This window comes from Telopea speciosissima, chromosome 2 (assembly GCF_018873765.1).
Source record: "Telopea speciosissima isolate NSW1024214 ecotype Mountain lineage chromosome 2, Tspe_v1, whole genome shotgun sequence".
NCBI classification, from domain to species: Eukaryota; Viridiplantae; Streptophyta; class Magnoliopsida; order Proteales; family Proteaceae; genus Telopea; species Telopea speciosissima.
Genome location: NC_057917.1, coordinates 30,672,298 through 30,693,064, shown reverse-complemented (window position 1 = coordinate 30,693,064; position 20,767 = coordinate 30,672,298). Strand labels below are relative to the sequence as shown.

The 20,767-nt window shown below is 40.3% G+C and overlaps 1 protein-coding gene and 1 non-coding gene across 3 annotated transcripts; one reads left to right on the top strand and one right to left on the bottom strand.

Annotated features, from left to right (window-relative positions):
- Positions 1–2,650: 2,650 nt before the first annotated feature.
- On the top strand, positions 2,651–6,291 carry LOC122649532 (pentatricopeptide repeat-containing protein At2g39620). 2 transcript variants are annotated; one of them, XM_043842718.1, is made up of 2 exons: positions 2,651–3,110; positions 3,279–6,291. In XM_043842718.1, exons 1-2 carry the CDS (start codon positions 2,669–2,671, stop codon positions 5,684–5,686), a joined length of 2,850 nt encoding a protein of 949 aa, XP_043698653.1. In that variant the 5' UTR covers positions 2,651–2,668; the 3' UTR covers positions 5,687–6,291. The 2 variants fall into 2 exon arrangements, with proteins under 2 accessions (XP_043698653.1, XP_043698652.1); XM_043842717.1 differs by having other exon boundaries at positions 2,651–6,290.
- A 12,415-nt stretch (positions 6,292–18,706) lies between these two features.
- On the bottom strand, positions 18,707–18,813 carry LOC122653359. Its single transcript, XR_006331790.1, has one exon. It is a non-coding gene; the product is annotated as a small nucleolar RNA R71 (small nucleolar RNA).
- Positions 18,814–20,767: the final 1,954 nt, after the last annotated feature.

The following is a 20,767-nucleotide window of genomic DNA, read 5'->3' as shown; positions in this document are numbered from 1 at the left end:
AGAAGAATAAATGAAGATGCCAATTGAAAAAATAATATTACCTCATAACCCCGAGCAAGAGTAGACTTTTCCAAGAGATCGTTAGGCATTTCAGAAAGATAAACCTGATCTGCCGAAGCGACACAGTTCAAGGCCATATCCTTAGCCGCTGCAATATTACCAACCACCCTCTGATCATTGGTGATAGACCACTGGGGAACAAACATGCTCAAGTCAGCCTTGCCCTTTCCTTTATCCCTTTTTGTATTGCCAGGAGGAGGAAGATCTTTTGGGATCATCGAGGAACCCCCCTCCTGAGAAACCAGGCTTGGATCAGGAGTATTCTCCCTGTTCGAGGAGGCTTCAGTGGTCTTAGAACTTCTGGAAGGCACGGGAGGAGGCTTGAAAGACTTTCTCTTAGAGGAATCCTTACTCAGCTCGATGGGTGGCGTTTTTCGCTTCTTGCTCGACTCAAAGGAAGCTACGACTGTATCCCCAGTAATTTGGAGGTCCTCCTCCTCTATGAACGACGCCACAGAATCCAAATCGAAGTCCACTGCAATCAACAAAAACAATATGTGAGACAAAGAAAACTTTCTACATTAGGGGATAACTCCCGAGATACTCACCTTGTTCCAATTCGCCAATATTCTACACATCAAACGGCCTCTCCCCTGATACGATTCCTGTCTGCTATCAACTTCTTCAAAGTTACTTGATCCGTAGAATCTAACCAAGGAGTCTTGTTACCGGCCTTGGTATCGGGGTAACCCCATGTGGTGGGACAATTAGGCCCCACCAGAACTGCCCAGAAAAATCTTTGTTTCCAACCATGGTTAGACGTCGGGAGAGACTCTACTATAGGAATACCAGCTCGTTGACAAAAATAATACCACCCGAGATGACCACTGTTCTGATTTAAAGTGAAACACTTGATGAACAGTGTTTGGAAGACATGCATTTTCAAACAAAAGCACTTTATCAAAAAGGCTCCAATGCACCTCCATCCATTAGGAACTAATTGATTGGGGGCAATTTGATAATGCCTAAGAAGTCGACCCACGAAAGGAGAAAGAGGGTATTGGAGACCGGCCTCAAAAGCGTCAAGGATAAGTCCCACTTCTCCAGGTAGCGGTTGATTCAATCTGTCCTCGGATGAAGGAACTCTCAGAACAATCTCATTTGGGATTGCGTACACATTTTTTTTTTCTAGAAGATTATACTCAGATAGAATAGAGCAAATCTCATCAACCCCCTTTCCGATTGTAGGATCTAGTTGTGGCTGGCGAAATCGATAACCTTTTTTCCCAAGTTCTTTCATGGAATCGAGACTATAAGAACTAACCAATGCTCCAGTAGAATTCCTGGAAACAAATGCTGAAACCCTAGAATTTGTATCACTCACAGAGAATGATTGGGAAGAAACTCCTTTACCCTTTCCTTGGGTAACTCCATGATATAATCTTTCACCTTCTTCTAGCAAATATTCTACTTCGGTCTCTTCCTTAGATGAGTGATTTTTCTTTGTTTTTCCCATTTCCGCTAAAACTAAAAATAAAGGGAAGGAAAAAGAACTACAGATAAAAGAAGAGAAAGAAAAAGCACTTACTTGGGAAGAAAAAGGATACAGTTGAAGAAGTATGGAGGGACAGAATAACACAATGGCAGAGCTTGAAGAAAAATCCTTCACAGAGAGAACTTGAAGACCAGAAAATAGAAAACTCGAGAAGATTAGAATGTTTTACGCACTTGAAAACGACAATGAAAAACCCTCGATTAAGATCCCGTTATTTAAATATTTTTGAATGGACCAGATATTGGGGGAGATGAAAGGACCTATACCTAGGAATTAGAGAGCTATCATTAGAACACCAGGAGGAATATAAAAGTTTAAAAGTTTAAAAGTTAAATTTTAACTCTCCATTAGTTCCCCCTCAAAAGGTGCGAAAAGACGGTAGATATTTCGTTTCCACGTGCCTAAGAACGGCCATAGACGACTTATTTGCAAATATCTTCGAGGAGGGAATGTATCTAGACAATCTTTCAATTTTATTAAAATACACCCTTCATCTCAACCGAGGTGCCTCGACCGAGGTGAAGGGGGTAGGGGGCAAATGTTATACCATAATCTACATTAAATCATAACTGTACACGTGGATTCATCAAGAAATAAAGACTTGGAGAGCACGCTTATAAATTCCCATGTGTCTAACAGTTATCCCCCTATGGCAGTTAGGGACCACATCAGAAGGAATTCCCACGTGGACCAGGAATCACGAAGAAAAAGAAGGGACCACATCAAGAACGGAGGTACCAAAAAACCGTGCTGCGAATGAAGGTTATAGCTCACAGAGAATGGATTACTTGTCAATCCCAACAATGTATATAAATTGGAGGAGAGTCCCTCGTAAAAAGACAGACTAATTTCATTCAATAAAAGATTTATTTGAGTTTTGGAGTGAAAGGCCTCTCAATCTTCTTTCGTTTATTTTCCAAATTCCTTCAGCTTTCCTGATTGGATCAGGAACTTTCTTTGTAATAAGGATTCTCATCAGCAAAAATTCTGATCCAACAGTTACCCAAAAAACAAAAAACACTGAAGTTGCATTATTCAAGTTACCCACACACACAACTGTTGCGTTATCCTTGAGGTTTTAGTAGTCAGACCTGTTCTTCCGTAGCTCTAACAATGATCAAACGTACTGTCCATGGGGCTTGTCATTCCCTCGGAACAATTGTTGCTGAAATTTCCCCATTATCCTTTTCCCAACCGACATTTTGTTCTAACTACACCCGCCTTCTCCGTTCTTGCAAAGATTTGAAGTCTCTCCTTCAGATTCATGCATGCTTACTAGTCTTAGGAATCAAACCTGATGATTCCACAAATATTCAACTTGTGAATTTATACTCGTTATTTCATAAACCAGACTTTGCTCGCTCTGTCTTCGATTCTGCATCAAAACATAATAACGTTCTATGGAACTCCATGATCAGAGTCTATATTAAAAGAAATCAAAACAGAGAAGCTCTCAAACTGTACCACAAGATGTCAAAGAGCGGGGTGGAACCCGATAAATATACATTCACTTTTGTATTAAAAGCTTGTACTAGAGCATCAGACTTGGAAGAAGGTATTCGGATTCACCGTGAGATCTCCAGGAAGGGGCTAAACGCTGACGTATATGTCGGGACCGGTCTTGTTGATTTCTATTCCAAAATGGGTAAAATAAGAATTGCGCAGAAGTTGTTTGAAGAAATGCCTGAATTGGATGTTGTTGCTTGGAATGCAATGATTGCAGGTTTCTCTCAGAGCTTTAATCCTCAAGAAGCCTTGAACTTTTTCCGGGACATGCAGTTAGTAGGATTAGAGCCCAACTCAGTGAGCTTGTTAAACTTATTCCCTGCGATTTCTCAATTATCAGCTATTCTATCGTGTAGGTCTATTCATGCTTTTGGGGTTAGGAGAACTTTCCCTACTGCTGTTTCAAATGGGTTGATTGATATGTACTCGAAGTGTGGTGCTACAATTGTTGCTCGACGGGTTTTTGACCATTTGCTGGACCATGACGATGTTTCATGGGGAACGATGATGGCTGGATATGTTCATAATGGCTATTTTCTAGAGGCCTTGGAATTATTTGATTACTTGAAAGAAGAAAATCTGAAACTGAATCATGTATCGGCGATAAGTGCACTTTTGGCTGCAACTGAGATGAGAGATTTAGAGAAAGGAAGGGAGATCCATGATTATGCAACTAGAGAAAAGATTGATTCAGATGTTTTGGTTGCTACTCCCCTTATTACTATGTATGCAAAGTGTGGAGAATTAGAAAAGGCAAAAGAGTTATTTGAAGGCATTACAGGAAGGGATGTAGTTGCTTGGTCAGCAATGGTAGCTTCTTTAGTACAAAATGGGTATCCCCATGAAGCCTTGTCCTTGTTTCGAGAAATGCAGAAAGGAAATTGTAGACCAAATAGGGTTACTATAGTGAGTATCCTTCCAGCCTGTGCAGATCTATCAGATGTAAAGTTAGGGAAAAGTATACACTGCTACATTTTAAAAGATAATGTTGATTTGGATGTTTCAACAGGAACAGCCCTAGTGGCCATGTATACCAAGTGTGAATTTTTTACTCTGGCTCATGTTGTTTTTGATCGAATGGTGCATAAAGATGTTGTAACATGGAATGCTTTGATAAATGGGTATGCTCAAGTTGGTGATGCACATCATGCGATGGAGATGTTCCATCAGTTGCTCTTGGCAGGGCATTACCCAGACTCAGGAACCATTGTAGGAGTTCTTCCAGCTTGCGTCCTATTGGATGCCCTAGATCAAGGTGCATATGTCCATTTGAAAATTATTAAGAGTGGGTTCGAGTCAGATATGCATGTAAAGAATGCTCTAATAGACATGTATGCAAAGTGTGGAAACCTTTCCTCTGCTGAATTCCTGTTCAAAGAAACTGAATTTATCAAGGATGAGATATCATGGAATACATTAATTTCTGGGTACATGCAGAATGGGTGTGCCAGGGAAGCATTATCTGCTTTCCACCAGATGAAATTGGAGAATCTTCAGCCTAATTTAATAACTGTTGTGAGTGTCCTTCCAGCAGCTGCAAATCTAGCAGCCCTGAGGGAAGGTATGGCTATCCATGCCTGTGTAATCAAAGCAGGTTTTGAGTCTAGTGTACTCGCTGGAAACAGTCTCATTGATATGTATGCCAAATGTGGGCGACTTGATTATACACAGGATCTTTTTAATTGGATGGGCAATAAAGACACAGTGTCATGGAATGCAATGCTTGCAGGTTATGCTATACATGGATATGGAAATTATGCCGTTGAACTTTTCTCTCAAATGGTCGAGAATGCTGTTGATGTTGATTCAGTGACATTTCTCAGTGTCTTGTCTGCATGCAGACATGGAGGTTTAATAGATGAGGGGAGGAAGATTTTCAACTCTATGAACTCTGAATATCACTATGAACCAGAACCTGAACACTATGCTTGCATGGTGGATCTGTTAGGCCGTGTAGGACTATTGGATGAAGCTTGGGGTTTAATCCAGAAAATGCCAATGGCACCAGATGCTGGTGTTTGGGGGGCCTTGTTGGGGGCATGCAGAATGCATTCTAATGTGCCATTCGGAGAGGTGGCTTTGGATCACCTTGTTAGACTAGAACCTCAAAACCCTGCTCATTATGTTGTCCTCTCAAACATTTATGCTCAACGTGGTAGATGGAGTGATGTGGGGAAGATGAGAGATAAAATGAGTAACAGAGGGTTGATGAAAATTCCTGGATGCAGTTGGGTTGAGATCAAGGACAAAGTTCATGCATTTAGAACAGGTGACCAGTCCCACCCCCAATTGGCGAGCATGAATAGGATCTGGGATGGTTTACTTGAGAAGATGGAGAAGATGGGGTATCTCCCTGACATGAGTTGTGTGCTTCATAATGTGGAGGAAGAGGAGAAACAATCGTTCCTCCATAGTCACAGTGAAAGATTGGCAATAGCTTTTTCTCTTCTAAATACACAACCTGGAGTGACCATCAGGATAGTTAAGAACCTTCGTGTTTGTGGGGACTGCCACATTACAACAAAGCTTATTTCGGAGATCACAGGCCGCAGGATAATTGTCAGGGATGCCAGTCGTTTCCATCACTTTGAAAGGGGAACCTGCTCATGCAAGGATTACTGGTGACCCTGGTGAGAATCACAATCTTATTAACTACTAAGTGCAGCAACAATTGTCTCTGTCGTAACTATGGCCCATAGTAGTAGAGAGATCAATTGATATGGGTTGAAGCTTTATTTGACTGCGAAGAACATCGCTTGTCTTCTGTTTTTATTTTTGAAGAATTTTAAAGTGGTCTCATACACAGTTAAGTTCACTTTCAAATTAAGCTTATCTATTGTCAGAAAAGGTTGGTACTGTCACTTACTACATAGTTCTTTAGCCTAGTCATGATCCAGAAGGCCTATATTGTCTTATTTCTTGTATTTATCATGGCAATGGCTGAAGCTTTCTTCTTGATAGAAGCATGAGATTCTTCTTTCTACATTTTTTTTTTGTTTTATTTTTTTTTTTTAGTTTTTCTGCATGAATCATTACTATCTGATAACTGTTATTTGTTTGATATTTTTTGTCACTGATTGCAGACCTCTGCTTGAAGTGATCGAACTCAGTTTAACTCTATGCAACGAAGCCTTTATCCAACTACTTGGATTCACCTGCGCAAATCCTGTGCTTGAAAGTAAGTATCTGTGGAAAATATTTTTGCAATTTATTTTCATACTGATGGAAAATCATCTAGGCTCTGTTTGTTATGGCGTAAAATTATCGGTAAAACAAATTTTACCATAAAATTAAATTTTTTGTCCTTTTTTTTATAATTTGGAAACTTTTAATGGGAGAAAATTTTAAAGAAAATCATCTAGTTTCCGGAAAAAAAAACTTTGGTAAATTTTACCCCAAATTTGTCCATAAATGCTCACGGGAAAATTTCGAGCTTTGCTAGATACGAGTCTTCGAAAATAATGAGAGCAGAGGCTTCTCGATTCGAAAATTCAAAAATAACTTTCACTTCTCTGTTATGCATACCAGGCAACTTGGTGCAAACTCTTCTCACTTGAGTTCGAAGTAGGGACAGCATCAGCACCCTGGAGTTTTAGTTCTCTCCCGGTGAAGAAATGGCTTCAAGATATATTGTTCCGAGGAGATTGATCTCAACTTTGACTTGGCTCAGTCAGAGAATTATGCAAACTGGTAGAACTCTCTCACTCTCTTTCTCGCTCTGTTTCAATTGTTTCCAGTTTTCTTCTTTGAACGGATAATGAATTTTTTACAAATGAAAACCCTCTCAATTATGTTTGCTGACATTTTTGACGAACTTCAACTGTTTCGAATGGAGGAAGAAAATGAGATTGTCCAAATGTTTGGCGTGCAAAGTCCCCAGAATGCCTCCTTGCACCTGAACACAACTCCCAAACGGCCAAGGAACGGCCCCTCTGTTCATGCATTGGATGAAAGGTTCATTAGAATTTTGAACATATTAATTCAAGTGGGGGCCTTGACGCTGAGAAGGCCTTGGAATGCTGAAGGTTGATCATCGTCTGGTCCATGAGGTCATGAAGATTAATGTCAAAATCAGCGTTAAGATACAATTCTTTTAAGTGGGCTGCTAAAAGGAAGAATTTCAGACATGACTCAATCACGTACATGGCTGTGATCCGTTGCTTGGACGAAGCTGGATTGGTTGGTGAAATGTGGCAATCCATGACATGGTTTGTAGCAATTCAGTTGTTAGACCTGCTGAGTTTTCTGAAATAGAAGACCAACTCGATGTTTTCCCACTGAACTTTATTCCCTGTTTATCACTTTGAGAGAATCGAAGATGCACACCAGGTGTTTGATAAAATAGTTATACAAGCAAACAGGTGTTTGATAAAATAGTTGAACCAACAGTTTGCTTGTATAGAAGGTTATAACATGAGCAATCATATTTAAAAATTTTACATCATATTTTATGTCTTAGAAGTAAACAAATTGAAATATTTTTTAACATGTAAAATGTTTCCATTTAAAATTTTACACCAAAACAAACAGATAGTGAAACTTACAAAGTTGGAACGGAAGCTTGCGTTGCTATCAGTATCAAAAGGTTAATTGTTGTCTGAATGTGAGACTTAAAAAAATAAAGGGTCAAAGAGTGATCCCTGCTTCTTGGGATTAAATTCTCTAGTTTGTTTCTGAAGCTTCCTCTGTCAAATGAATAATAAAGTTCTAAGTTTAATTTTGTGGTTAATGTTTTACATGGTGCTTTTTTTGTTTTTTTGAAGAAAACAGAAATGGAAAGGGGAGGGGGGACAAAATTGACCATGATAGCTATCTTTTTCAATATTTTATGGTTTGTCAAGCCCCATGGAAAATAAAGGAGGGGGAGAAAATTTTAAGGGAGTGGCTCAAATTATATGCAGCCATTTTAGCGCCTTTGCATTTGAGGAATCCATCTTGTGCATAGAGTGCACAGGTATTTCTGTTGGTTAAGTTGGCAGTTTGCTCTGGTTCTGAACATAATGAGCGAATTCAAGATTTAGAAGGTGTTGGTGTTTTTTGATCTCATTTTCGATGGACCATGTACACCCGATGAGCAGGTCCAATTGATCATTCATTGACTTTGTTTTCGAAACTGGTATCATGGTTGTTCCAGATGAGTATCCCTCCTCTTTTCTTTGTTTGAATTTTTTTTTTTTTTTTTTTTTGATGAGATCTTTGTTTGAAATTAGATGGGTCTTTTCTCAACTTTGACTTCTACTTGAAAGTTGAAATACTTGGAAATATTACTGGCCTTACTAAAATGAAATACTGTCAATGCCCTTTTATTTTAAATTTTAGTTATTGGACAGCTGATTTTTTATGGACGTGCCTTGGTTGACCAATAATTTGTAGATGCTATGTGCTTCAGATGATTGCCTCTTCAATTTTATTCATAATGCTTGTTCATAAATGTTGTTGCTTTTTACTCTTTAGTTATTAAGTTTGTTTTCCTGTACTCCCTCCTCATCCACCAAGAAAATTGTTTTGACTTAATTTCTATGCTCACAAAGTTACTCTTTATTGTTATTGGAGTACTGTAACGCTTCAGTCCCAGGAAAAGGGAAAGGTGTAGCCCTCGCAGGCACTGATCGTAAGGTCATTATAATTTACCCAATACATAACAAATATCTCTTCAATTGCCATCATTGACAAAGATTAACACTTTAAGAGTCTTTCTTTTTTTTTTTTTTGGTAAACACTTTAATAGTCTTTCACAGTTACATCAGAGTCTACGCAGTGGAAATGAAACTAATTTATAATACGACAAGACCCTCTCAATGATTTACATACATGTACCCACTCTTACTCCTACTTGAACTTACATTCTTATTCCTAGTGGAAACCCTAAGTGGAAACCCTATCTGGTTTCGTACAATCTCTCAGTCACAATATTTGTACAATGATGATACTTCATTTGCCAAGCGATAACAACTCCCAGGGTTATCCTGCAAAAACTGAAAAGAAGAGTCCCCGAAAGGGTAAAACCTACTCTAAAGACTCTCTCACCAACCGCACCATAATAGTCAAACAATTATGATTTATAACAAAGGCTCATTTGTGTTCTCTCAAAGACATAACTGGATTGATTTCCTTGATTACAATCGGGTTCTTTCAAATATATATTACTTCTTAACGATAGGTACCATCTCCACACTCATGGCGAGATGACCCCACAGTATAATTACACACACCATGTTCTTTACAATCACAAGGACCCAATCAGTTACCACTTCCACACTCATGGTGGAATGATGCCACAATAAAATCACTTTGAAGGTCAGTCATTACCACACTCACTCCCCAGGTGAGTTGACGACATTCAAAATAAACATTTATCATGGCCATACCCACTCAATTATAGTGGGATGAGCCCCATCATATTTCCATTCCACCATATCGTCCCTTTCCATTACCCACATGGCCATATGTTACTGTACTCCATGCTTGAGGTACACTAAAATTTTCTCTCTTATTACTCTTCTCATCTCATGTCGTCGATCACACTGCTACATATCACTGTACCCTCCATCCCATAACTTCCCCCGTTGGATGAGGTACACTGTGAATACCGTCTCATCCCATAACTTCTCCCGTTGTAAAAGGTAATCCACTATATTCTCTCTCTCTCTCTCATCTCATAACTTTCCCCGTTGGATGAGGAAACTTCACGACTATTTCTCATACACATTCTATCATCGTCGTACTCACTCCTCGAGTAAGATGGCTCACGATATCATTCATAATAAGTATAATTAACACCTTGAAGTAACACATGCAAGTAACCTCACATCACATTTATTATAAATAGAAGTCACATAGATCATCACATTTGGTCAATTTTCACCCTTTCATACTAATCTCACAGTGATGTTCATTTGTAACTTATCTCAACTATTTCATACAACAGGGGTTATACCATTCACATTCCATATTTCATTTAACATAATATTCTTGTCATGCATACTATTCAACCATTCCATGTCTTGCATCACTACATGTGTTTTCCCAGCAAATCATATTATAATTTCATCACAATCACAGTTTTTTATACTATAACAAAGTATCTATACAAGCATGTTCGCACACAGGGTTGGAAAGATAATCTCAAAGTAGAATCCACTCACCTTGGTTTCATCGAAACACTTACATCATGATCATCTGTCCATAAAAGGGATTAGAATAAGTTAGAGTCCTCATAGGTATCATCCAACCCTTCCCATTGGGTTCTACTTATAAAAATAGGCAAAACCAGATTTTTGGGATCTATCGGACTCGTCGATAACCTATCAGATTGGCTTCCTGACTCGTCGGTTAGCAATCTGATAATTTCTGGTTCTTTTTGTGTAAACAGGCTTTATGGCTCCAGGGGCTAATAGAGGTCACCGGTACCTATTGGATTTCTTTCCGGATTTGCTGGTCAGCAATTTGATATCTCGCTATTCAAAAATGAAAATAGGTTTTTGATTCCAGAGGCTAACAGAGGCCTCCAATAGCTCAATTGGGTCACTGATTTGGCTAACGGACTCACTGATAGAGAATCTTTGTTTGTTCTGCCCTACGGATCATCATCCAAACTTTGGGGATTTTCAGGGTTTTCACTCCTAACTCCAAATCATACTCATGCAACCTAATCTAGGGCATAACTGTTGGACTTGTGTGTCCATCAAACCCGATTCGGTCCGATTCAATCTGATTTTACTTTGTATTGAACTATTATACATTTTGGTTTAATATTATCACATGCGATATAAACTTTTTGAGCATTATGTGTCCATAAGTTTTACTTAAAATGGTAGTCACGGCTAGGGTTTGGGCTGGGCACCCTTATCATATGGTCGTCGCATTGGGTATGCCTAGACATGTGATGTCAGGGTACGATTGCGAGTACTCACATGATTGATGTGTGTATTGATGAAGAATCTACTTTGTCGATTCGCTCATGTATTACTGCCAGATGTAGGAAGGGATAGACATGTGTCACCGACACCCTTTGCTTGAGGGAACCCTGTCACTGCAAAGTGTGATCGCATTCTTTGGTTCATCAATAACTGAGACTCAATTGAGTCAAAGCCGGTGTTCTGGGAATGCATGAACACTTTGTGAGTGAAGGAGTTACTCAACATGATCATCACTGCCCGATTAGGGAACACCAAGATTGAGATTGTTTGTGTATGGTTGGATCGGAATCTGGATCCAGTGCCATTTTGGAAATGATTTCTGCAAAATCTATTTTACATAAAATAATAGATTATATATAATTATTTAAACAAAGTGTTTTATCGAGTTTTATGGGACCCCATCAGATGCACAGACTGTCACACCCCAAACCACCCCCTGGGAGGATTAGGTAGGTGACTCGAATTGCATAATGGCAATCTGCCAAATCCCATGGATCTAGAAGCAGTTAATACATTCATGGTCCCACATTCGTAATATTACCATAAGTAAGATCAGAGTGTTGCAGATAATCTACAATTATAATTCAAGAAAGAGAAAGCGTAGCGATACGGGAATGAAGGTGATATATATACATATGTATGTTCTGAAACATTTCCCAGTACAACCCACAACTGAAAAGTAAAACTGACATATACATAAGCAAAAAGAAAAGTATATATATATACAGGGCGAGATAACTCAACCCCAAAAAAGAAAGACAAGACTAAACCAGAAACAGAAACAGGGATAAACTCCTATCAAAAACAAAAAGGAGTCCCCAAGACAAAAAAATCAGAAGCGCCCCTCATTGGTCTTCATCAATAACCATTGAGAACGCTTGCATCATCGGTACGACCTCCGTCAGGGTCCACACTAATATCATCATAATCACAATGGCTCTCCCCCTCGTAATGAGCCACCATGCCACAGCGGCATCCACTTGCAGAATCTTCTAATAGAAAACATATATAACAGAGTGTGAGTCCCATTGAGCCCGTGAGTAAAATATATCATCATGCATACATATGCAACCACAATCCACATGATCCTACATGATATACAAGTCCAGATTATTTATTAGTCACCTAACAATATAGCTAAGGTAGGTTAGTGCTACTACAATCCCCAATACATGTATCCCTGGTGTGAGCTTGGTTACCCTTTCCCGCGATACACCCATTGAATTGTCGGAGAGGACCAGGCAGCTCCAACATCTCCCTACCCAGGTCAGCCCGACTGGCCCTCTGGATTGAACTAGTGAGGTAACCGACTCAATATAATTTCACCTTTTGGTGTTTCCCAACATGTAATTCGAGGATAAACTTTATGAGGCATATAGCCAAAATTCACCTATCGGTGCTTCCCAAGCTTGTAGCCCGAGGCTTCCCGACAAATTTGCCCTGGGGCATCCCAGCTATGCTGAGGCTTCCCGACGAAAACGCCCGAGGTTTTATGGTAGTCCTCACAGTCATCCAACACCTTAACCCCTGTTGGCAAGGGTGCATAGCACGGGTGATGAATCTCTAACCCCATGTGTATATGGCATCGTATGACTCGGGTGGTGTCAATCGTATCCCATACTACAGGCTACCACCGGCCTCATTTCTAAGCCGACTACTGCATCTAGTCTATCAATCACATTCATCATGATAAATTCAAGCAGTGTTGATCAACAGTCACACGTTGTGTAATAATTGAGAAATTTTAATTGAATAAGTAACACAACATCATAATTAAAGAATTTACATTGCTGGCATAATTAATATTGTTACACGTACATACACGATAACATTTCACTCACCTAGGTCTGGTGTTAAGAACTCAGTTATAGTTTCAGTTCCGACTGCAGTCTAGTTATAGGCCTCGAGCGCAGGATCAAACCCTAGATATAAATAAAAAATTTGTCATTTAATATTTCAAACTATTTTTGGATGTCCTAGGGTTGATCTAGGCTCACTAGGTTGACTCGGTGTACAGTTGGTCATCACTTGGAATTCTCTGGGCCTTGCACCGGGCCTTAGGCCTATGTCCCGGTGCATCATCTAGAGATTGTGGCCTAGGGGCAAAATGGTCATTTATCATATTGGTACATGTCCCTAGGTTATTCAAGCTTCACAGTACAGTCCCCAACTTGGCAGTGCTGCAGGACCATCACAGACAGGGTTTCCAAGTCTTATGGGGCCCACTTGGGTATCCAAGGCATTCATACATGTGGACAGATGTAGGAAGGGGCATTCTAGTCATTTTCCACCTCCCTACACTGATTTATAGCCCATGGGTGAAGATACCCAAGTCAGATCAATATTCCAGCCAAATTTCATTCACTGGGCGATGTCTCTGGGTGATGTTTGCACCGCCCAGAGATTGCAAAACCGGGAACAGGCTGATATTCCTAGGTTGCAGGCCATGGGCAGTGCATGGATCTTCTCCCTATGCATGTTAGGTCATCATGGGCCCCCAGGGGCATACCTTGCATTGGTCCCAATGGATTTTCACTTGGGCCCACCACTTGGCTGCCAGGAGCTACCCAGACAACCCAGTAAATAGTAACCCAGCATTTCTTCAGTTGCAAATCATGGTTTTGGCTGCATGCAAGGCTGGATTCATGTTTATTACAATGATCCAAAGCTGTTACAGCTCAGGGTTAGGTTGCATGCAGTCAGGGCACACTGATCTGAGCCTAGACTACCTGTTCTTGGTGTAACAGAGCAGTGTAGCTTGGCACAACCCATGTTTCGGTCTCAGGCTGAAGAACAGATATGAAATCATGGTTAAAATACTCAGATCTTCCATGCATCAGGTTTGCATGGTGGATCTGAGGTGGTTCATGGCAGCCCCCAGCTGTTTTGGGCTGCCAATGGTTAGGATAACTTCAAAAATATAGAAATCTATGGAGGAGAATTAGTAGCAGCATCATAGCAGTGGTATGAGTTCAGTTTTATACCTGAAATCAAGCTGGGAATGGATGCAGATGCAAGGTGAGGTCTCCTCCACCTTCTCCTTCTCTTTTCTCTCTTTTCTTTCATCTCCTTCCCTCCACGATTCCAACAGTAGCCAAAGCTCTAAATGAGCCTAAGGCACCTCTATTTATAGCCCAACCCATAACTAGGATCTGTTTGGCTATTAAGGCCCCTTTTGAAAATGCATTTTTGACTGTATTCTCAGCCATTCTGGGCACTCTGGTGAGGTCAACAGTGATCCGAGGGTATGAGGTGGTCCCTAAAATTCCCTCAACCTATGGAGGGTGCCCATGTCCAATATGGGTGGTCCCCACAGATCAAATCATGGAAAAACTGCATTTTCCCACTCTGGGCGATGTCTCTGGGTGATGTCTGCATTGCCCAGAGATTTCAGCAAGGCTGATTCTTTGTGGGCTTGCACAGGGGTTTGACTCAGGGTCAGGGCCTTGCACCCATATGTCACTCAGGGCCTTTTACACCAATTATTAGGGGTGGGTCCCACATTTATGGAGAGGAGAGAGAATACCTGAAGTCCAAGCAGTACATTATGCTGTAGGCCATGCAACTGCAGGGATCAACAGTCCATCTTCTGACAGGTATGTAAGAAGACATCCTCAGGGTTTCTTCATCAAATTCAATCACTGGAGTGATACTCCACAGTATGCTTGGATGCCATGTCAGGGGTTCCTGTCCTTCAGTCAAGATTCCAGTCAGTCAGGGGTAGGGTTTGACATTTCTCCCCACCTTATAAAAATTTTGTCCTCAAAATTTGCTTACCTCATAGTTTGAAGAGTTGGGGATACTTTTCTTTCATCTCTTCTTCTCGTTCCCAGGAAGCCTCTTCTATGGGATTGCTTCCCCATCGAACTTTTACGATGGCGACTGTGCGATTACGAAGATTATGTCATTTTCTCTCCAATCTCTCCGTAGGCTGTTCTTTGTAAGTCATGTCCACGTCCAACTGTTCAGGTTCAGTTGAGAGTGCATGTGTCGGATTGTTGATGTATTTTCTTAGCATCGACACATGGAAAACATCATGGACGCCCAGCAAAGATGGTGGTAATACCAGTCGGTATGCTACGGGTGCCACTTTGTTGAGAATTTTATATGGGCCAATGAACCTTGGGCTCAGTTTACCCTTCTTGTTGAAACGTAGCAATCCCTTTGTTGGAGATACCTAGAGGAACACTTTTTCTCCGACATTGAATTCAATGTCCCTCCTTCAGTTATCTGCATAACTCTTCTGCCTTGATTGGGCCGCCTTAATTTTCTCTCTAATGACATCCACCTTGTCACAGGTTGCTTGTATCATCTCTGGTTTGAGATACTTCCGTTTACCAACTTCGTCCCAATATAACAGGGTTTGGCACCTTCAGCCGTAAAGAGCTTCAAATGGTGCCATGCCAATGGTGGAGTGGTAACTATTGTTGTATGCAAATTCCACCAAGGGTATGTGGGCATCCCAACTGTTGTTCATTTCCAAGACACAGGCTCTAAGCATGTCCTCCAGAGTCTGGATAGTTCTTTCTGACTATCCATCCATCTGCAGATGGAAGACCGTACTAAGATTTAGTTGAGATCCCAGTGCCTTTTGTAAACTCCTCCAAAACCTTGAGGTAAATCGAGGATCTCTGTCAGATACAATACTAACAGGCATGCCGTGTAAGCGGCCTATGTTTTCTATATACAGTTGGGCAAGCTTCTCCATTGAGTAACTTATTTTGATTGGTATGACGTGGACTGCCCTGGTCAGTCCATCTACAATCACCCAAATCGCATTTATGCCCTTCCTGGTGTTGGGCAGATTTGTCATGAAGTCCATAGTAATCCTTTCCCACTTTCATTCAGGTATAGGGAGTGGTTGTAACAATCTATAGGGTCGGTGTCTCTCTGCTTTTATTTTCTAACAGGTGAGGCACTTGGACACGTATATTGATGAGCACATTTATGTGTGAAATCTTAGGGCATAAAGCATACATTTTACCACATTGGACAGAGTTACTTTGGTGCTTTCTTGTGCTTTTCAGGTTTTGGGCTATTTTGGGCTATTCTGGACTATCGGGAGCTGCATATCCCAAGTTACACGTAAAGTTATCATTTTCTTTCCATGGCTGTAAAGAGGACTAAATTTGAAGCAAGTTGGACGTGACGGAACGCAAGTATGCATTTGTCTAGCCCACCGTACAGTTGATTATTCTTTTCAGCCCAAGAAAGGATAATTGGTCAGAAAGGAGCTGTAGTGCAAGCCCAAAGTCATTCTACCACTACCCAAGGACATTTTTGACATTATAGAAGATATTTCTAAGCAATGGTGGAGATCTACTGCAAGTACAGGGCCATTTCAACAAATTTTCATTCTTGAAGAGAGAGAAGGACTGCTACCCACATGGAGGAACCCACACTGGCACTAGATTCCATTATTTTCGAAGGCCCACTACTGTCCATGATTTTTATTGGGCTGCATTTAATGCCCCATGATTTTTAGAGGACACATTGGAGATTTTGTTATTTGGTTGAGTGGAATCCTAATCATCACTATCCTAGTCATCACTCTCTCTCTCTCCTCCAACTTTTCAAGGGAATTTTTAGAATTCTACTTGGGATAGATTTATTTTGAAAGATATTCTCTCACCTATGGAAGGTTGAAAAGTAAAAGATGCTTTGATCTCATTGCTTGGAGAAGATATCTACAAAGAAAAGGAAGCACTTGTTAGAATTGGAAGTTTACTTTTCTAGAAATAGAAGGTTTATGTAGCTAGGATTTTTTGTATTTTCTTCTTTCTATTTTTTTTCTTTTTCTTAGGAGCCAAGGCATTGTAAAGGAGGAAGGAGAAGAGAATCTTCACCTAATTTTGGATTCCCTTCTCACACTCTCTCCCCTCTCCACGATATTTAGAGGGAGAGCAGTCCAAAATCGTGGAGCTCCTCCCCCTCTTTCCTTTTCTCTCTTCTTCTCCCCTTTCTCCTATAAATACCCCCTACCTCTCTTGTAAAGTTTGCTCATTAATTAGTGAAATTTCTTCTCTTCTTTTCCTTCTAAATTGTGAATTTTGGTTTTCTAGTTTTTAGTTTTGATTTCATAAGATTAGTTCTTTCAAGTTCTTAGTATTGATTTTAAGTTTTTAGTTTTGATTTCATAAGTCTAGTTTAATGGTTGTAGTAGTTTTATTTTACAGTTTCCTAGTCTAAGTTCCTATGTTGATGACAAGACTTGGAGATTTAGAAGAGGAAGCCATGGTAAGTTTATTCAAGCACATCAAGGTATCTCATTCTCTAAACCTTTAGTCTCATTCTGCCTCTCCTCTATCTCTCTCTATCTTCTTCTTCTTCTCCCTCTATTTCTTTTATTTTTTTTATATGGTTGTGGTTTGTGGATGCACTTTTATTCCCTTATTTCTTTTTATGTGATTATTATGTGTGGCTGTAATTTTATTCCTTTCAATTCGCTTTAGTTTGATAGGTTAGATGCTCATGTGTTAGGACGCCAATTTAATCCCTTAATTTTGTTAGATGCTTATGAGTTAGGATGCATTAATTTTCATTAGTTTAATTAGTTTAATTTAACACTTTAATTTGGTTCACTTTGCATGACTTTTAAGTTAGTTAAATAGAGTGGCGTATATCTCCTCGTGTTCGACCCGTAGCTACGATTGACCCATACGCTTGTGGTAATTTGTAAACTCAAACAAGTTTTTGCGCCATTGTCAGGGAGATTATTGTCCACTTTATTTTTTTGATTTTTAAGTAATTCAAAGTGCTTTATTTTATTTTACCTTTTCTTCTAAAAAAATAAAAAATAAAAAAAAATCAGTTTTTGAAAACCTCTTCTTGTTTCAAATAGTGTGCGCCCAATCTGAAGTCCTTCATATGCTCCAACCCTCCATCTTTTGGTGTCCCTCATAGGATTAAGTTACCTATGACGCTACATCTTGACTTGGTTGGGTGGATTGACATGTGACTTATCTTTGGAGGTGACCACTCTTGATAATAGGAAAGCGACATAGTGAGTGAGTTTGGAGATAAAAACGTATAGTAGTCCTCCACCCTACATTAGAATCCACTTGAAGTCGCACGTAGGTGGCTATAGAAGACTATACGGGTTTCCTTGCTGTCAACCTATATGGCATCCTTACAGCTTTGGAACCATTGTTTTGATTTTTGAGGGATAGATGCACTATCTACCTTGGACTCCCTCTTGTTTTTAGTGATTCTTTCTAAGTCTTTTATTTTTCTTTAATTTTCTAAAGGAGACCTCATATCTATTTAGGTGGCTTCGGTGTAGACCCGTGATTCAAGTAACCGTCTTATTAGATTATCACCTTCTCCACTACCCTTGACCCCACCTTTGACCATGGGTGACCAACAACCCAAGACTCTTAAGGATAAGTTTTATCCTATTAGGGCTGCATAGCCTTCTTGCATCAACTTACCACCTGTTATAGGAAACAATTATGAACTCAAGACCAACTTCATTAGCATGCTACCCCACTTCCACGGGATGGCCAATGAAGATTCATATCTCTTCCTTAGGGAATTTGAGGAGGTCTGTGTTCTAATTAAGGTCCAGAATTTGACTGATGATGCAGTTAAGCTTAGGTTTATACCCTTTGCGCTGAAAGACCAGACCAAGAAGTGGCTCTATGGACTGCCAACAAATTCCATTCATACATGTGATGAGTTCACCATTGCCTTATTGAGAAAATTTTTCCCTCTTTATAAGACCAATAAACTCAAGAGTGATATACTCCAGTTTAGGCAGAAACCACAAGAGTCCTTTTCTAAATTCATGGAAAGATTCAAGGACCTCCTCTTAGAATGCCCTCACCATGGTTTTGACTTGTGGAAGCTATGCCAAATTATTTATGAGGGTATTGACTTTTAGACCAAGCAACTTATAGAGTCCATGTGTCCTGCAGGCTTTACTTCTTTTTCTGAGGAAAATGATGCATGGACATTCTTAACCAACTTGGCTGATAAGACTAGGGAGTGGGAATCTTCCCAAGAGGCTAAAAGGACCACTAAGGGGTATCTTATTGAGGGTATGTCAGCCAAAGAGGCCAAACTTGACAACCTCATAAAAAGGTTGGAGTTCATAGTTCTTAAAGAGTCTATACTGATTAACCAGGCCAACCAAGTCAATCATGTGTCAATATGCAGTTGGTGCCAAACCTCTGGACAACTTTTAGAGGAATGCCCCAACACCTTTGTGGGTAATTCCAACACTGAGAATGTAAGTGCTCTCTACCAAAATAACCCATATAGCAATACTTACAATCTAGGATGGAGAGATCACCCCAATTTCTCCTGGAATCAAGGGAACCAAGCAGGTCCATCCAACTTTAACCATCAAGGCCAGCTTGGTCTCCAAAGGCCCAACTTTGTACCACAAAGCCAAGGTATGTCTCCTCACCCCTTCCCCCCTCGTCCTCATCTAGAACCTTCTATTAATTCTGCTAGGCCTCCTCTCCTTGCACCTTATCAGCAACCCCCAGGGTTTACCAATACAGGAGAGGCAACAAGACTGAATGAGATGAACAACAAGATAGCCCTTCTCATGACAAACCAAAATAATATGGAGAGACAGCTCACTTAGATTGTCACAATCTTGCATGAGAGGGAAACAGGGAAGCTACCTAGCCAACCTGAGCCAAATCCTAGGCATCAGTTCGTATTCAGCAAGGTACCCAAGTTCCTCCACTCAATGTTGTACAAGGCCAACAACATCAAGGGCCCTCCAGTCAGGTAAATGCAATATATGTTTTGCAGAGTGGCCTTGAGTATCAACAGGTTAGTACACCTAAATCTCCATCTATTACTCCTGTTGATTCTCCCCCTTCTAAAGAGGTCGTTATAGTACCTTCTGTTCCTGGTTCGTCTGATGAACCTGAAGTAATTCCAAATGATTTGGTTGAGGAAACCAAAGATGATTCTGTTGAGAAAGTGAAAGAGACCACCCCTGAAAGAGTTTATACCCCACCTGCCCCTTTCCCAAATAGGTTGGTTAGCAAGAAGTCTCCTTCTGTGGAGAAAATTTTGGATGTTTTTAAACAGGTTCAGGTAAACATTCCTCTATTGGATGCTATAGCCCAGGTCCCTGCTTATGCTAAAGTCCTCAAAGACTTGTGCACCCAAAAGCGGATCATTAATGTGCCCAAAAAGGCATTCTTGGCTGCTAATATTAATTCTCTCATCGCACAGCCGATAGCAGCCAAGCATAAGGATCCTGGAAGCCCCACCATCTCTTGCATTATAGGCAACACCACCATTTATCATGCCTTATTGGACCTTGGTGCAAGTGTGAACCTATTGCCTTATCATGTCTACCAACAATTGGGATTGGGAGAGCTGAAATCGACCAAAATTACTTTCTAACTTGCAGATAGGTCGGTTAAAGTTCCAAAGGGGATGATTGAGGATGTTCTATTTAAGGTTGAGAATTTATTTTTTCTGTGGATTTTATTGTTTTAGATACCCAACCTACTGCCAACTTCAAGGACCAAATCCCTATCATTTTGGGTAGGCCATTCCTAGCTACCAGTAATGCTTTAATCAATTGCAGGAATGGTCTCATGAAATTATCTTTTGACAATACCTCTGTGGATTTTAATGTGTTCAGGCTGGGCAGGCAGCCTGATATGGATGAAGAGGTACATGTGCTTTAGGAATTTCTAGATGATAAGACTCTTTTTTAATTTTGATTCGGGATTTCAGGGCTGTACGGAGGAATTGGGAGGTGTTTATTATACCACCTTATCTGAGGTTTAGAGCATCAAACCACCATTGGAGC

Bases quoted from the DNA above. Each gene is read 5' to 3' on its own strand.
- LOC122649532 (XM_043842717.1), top strand. From the start codon at position 2,669: ATGATCAAACGTACTGTCCATGGGGCTTGTCATTCCCTCGGAACAATT.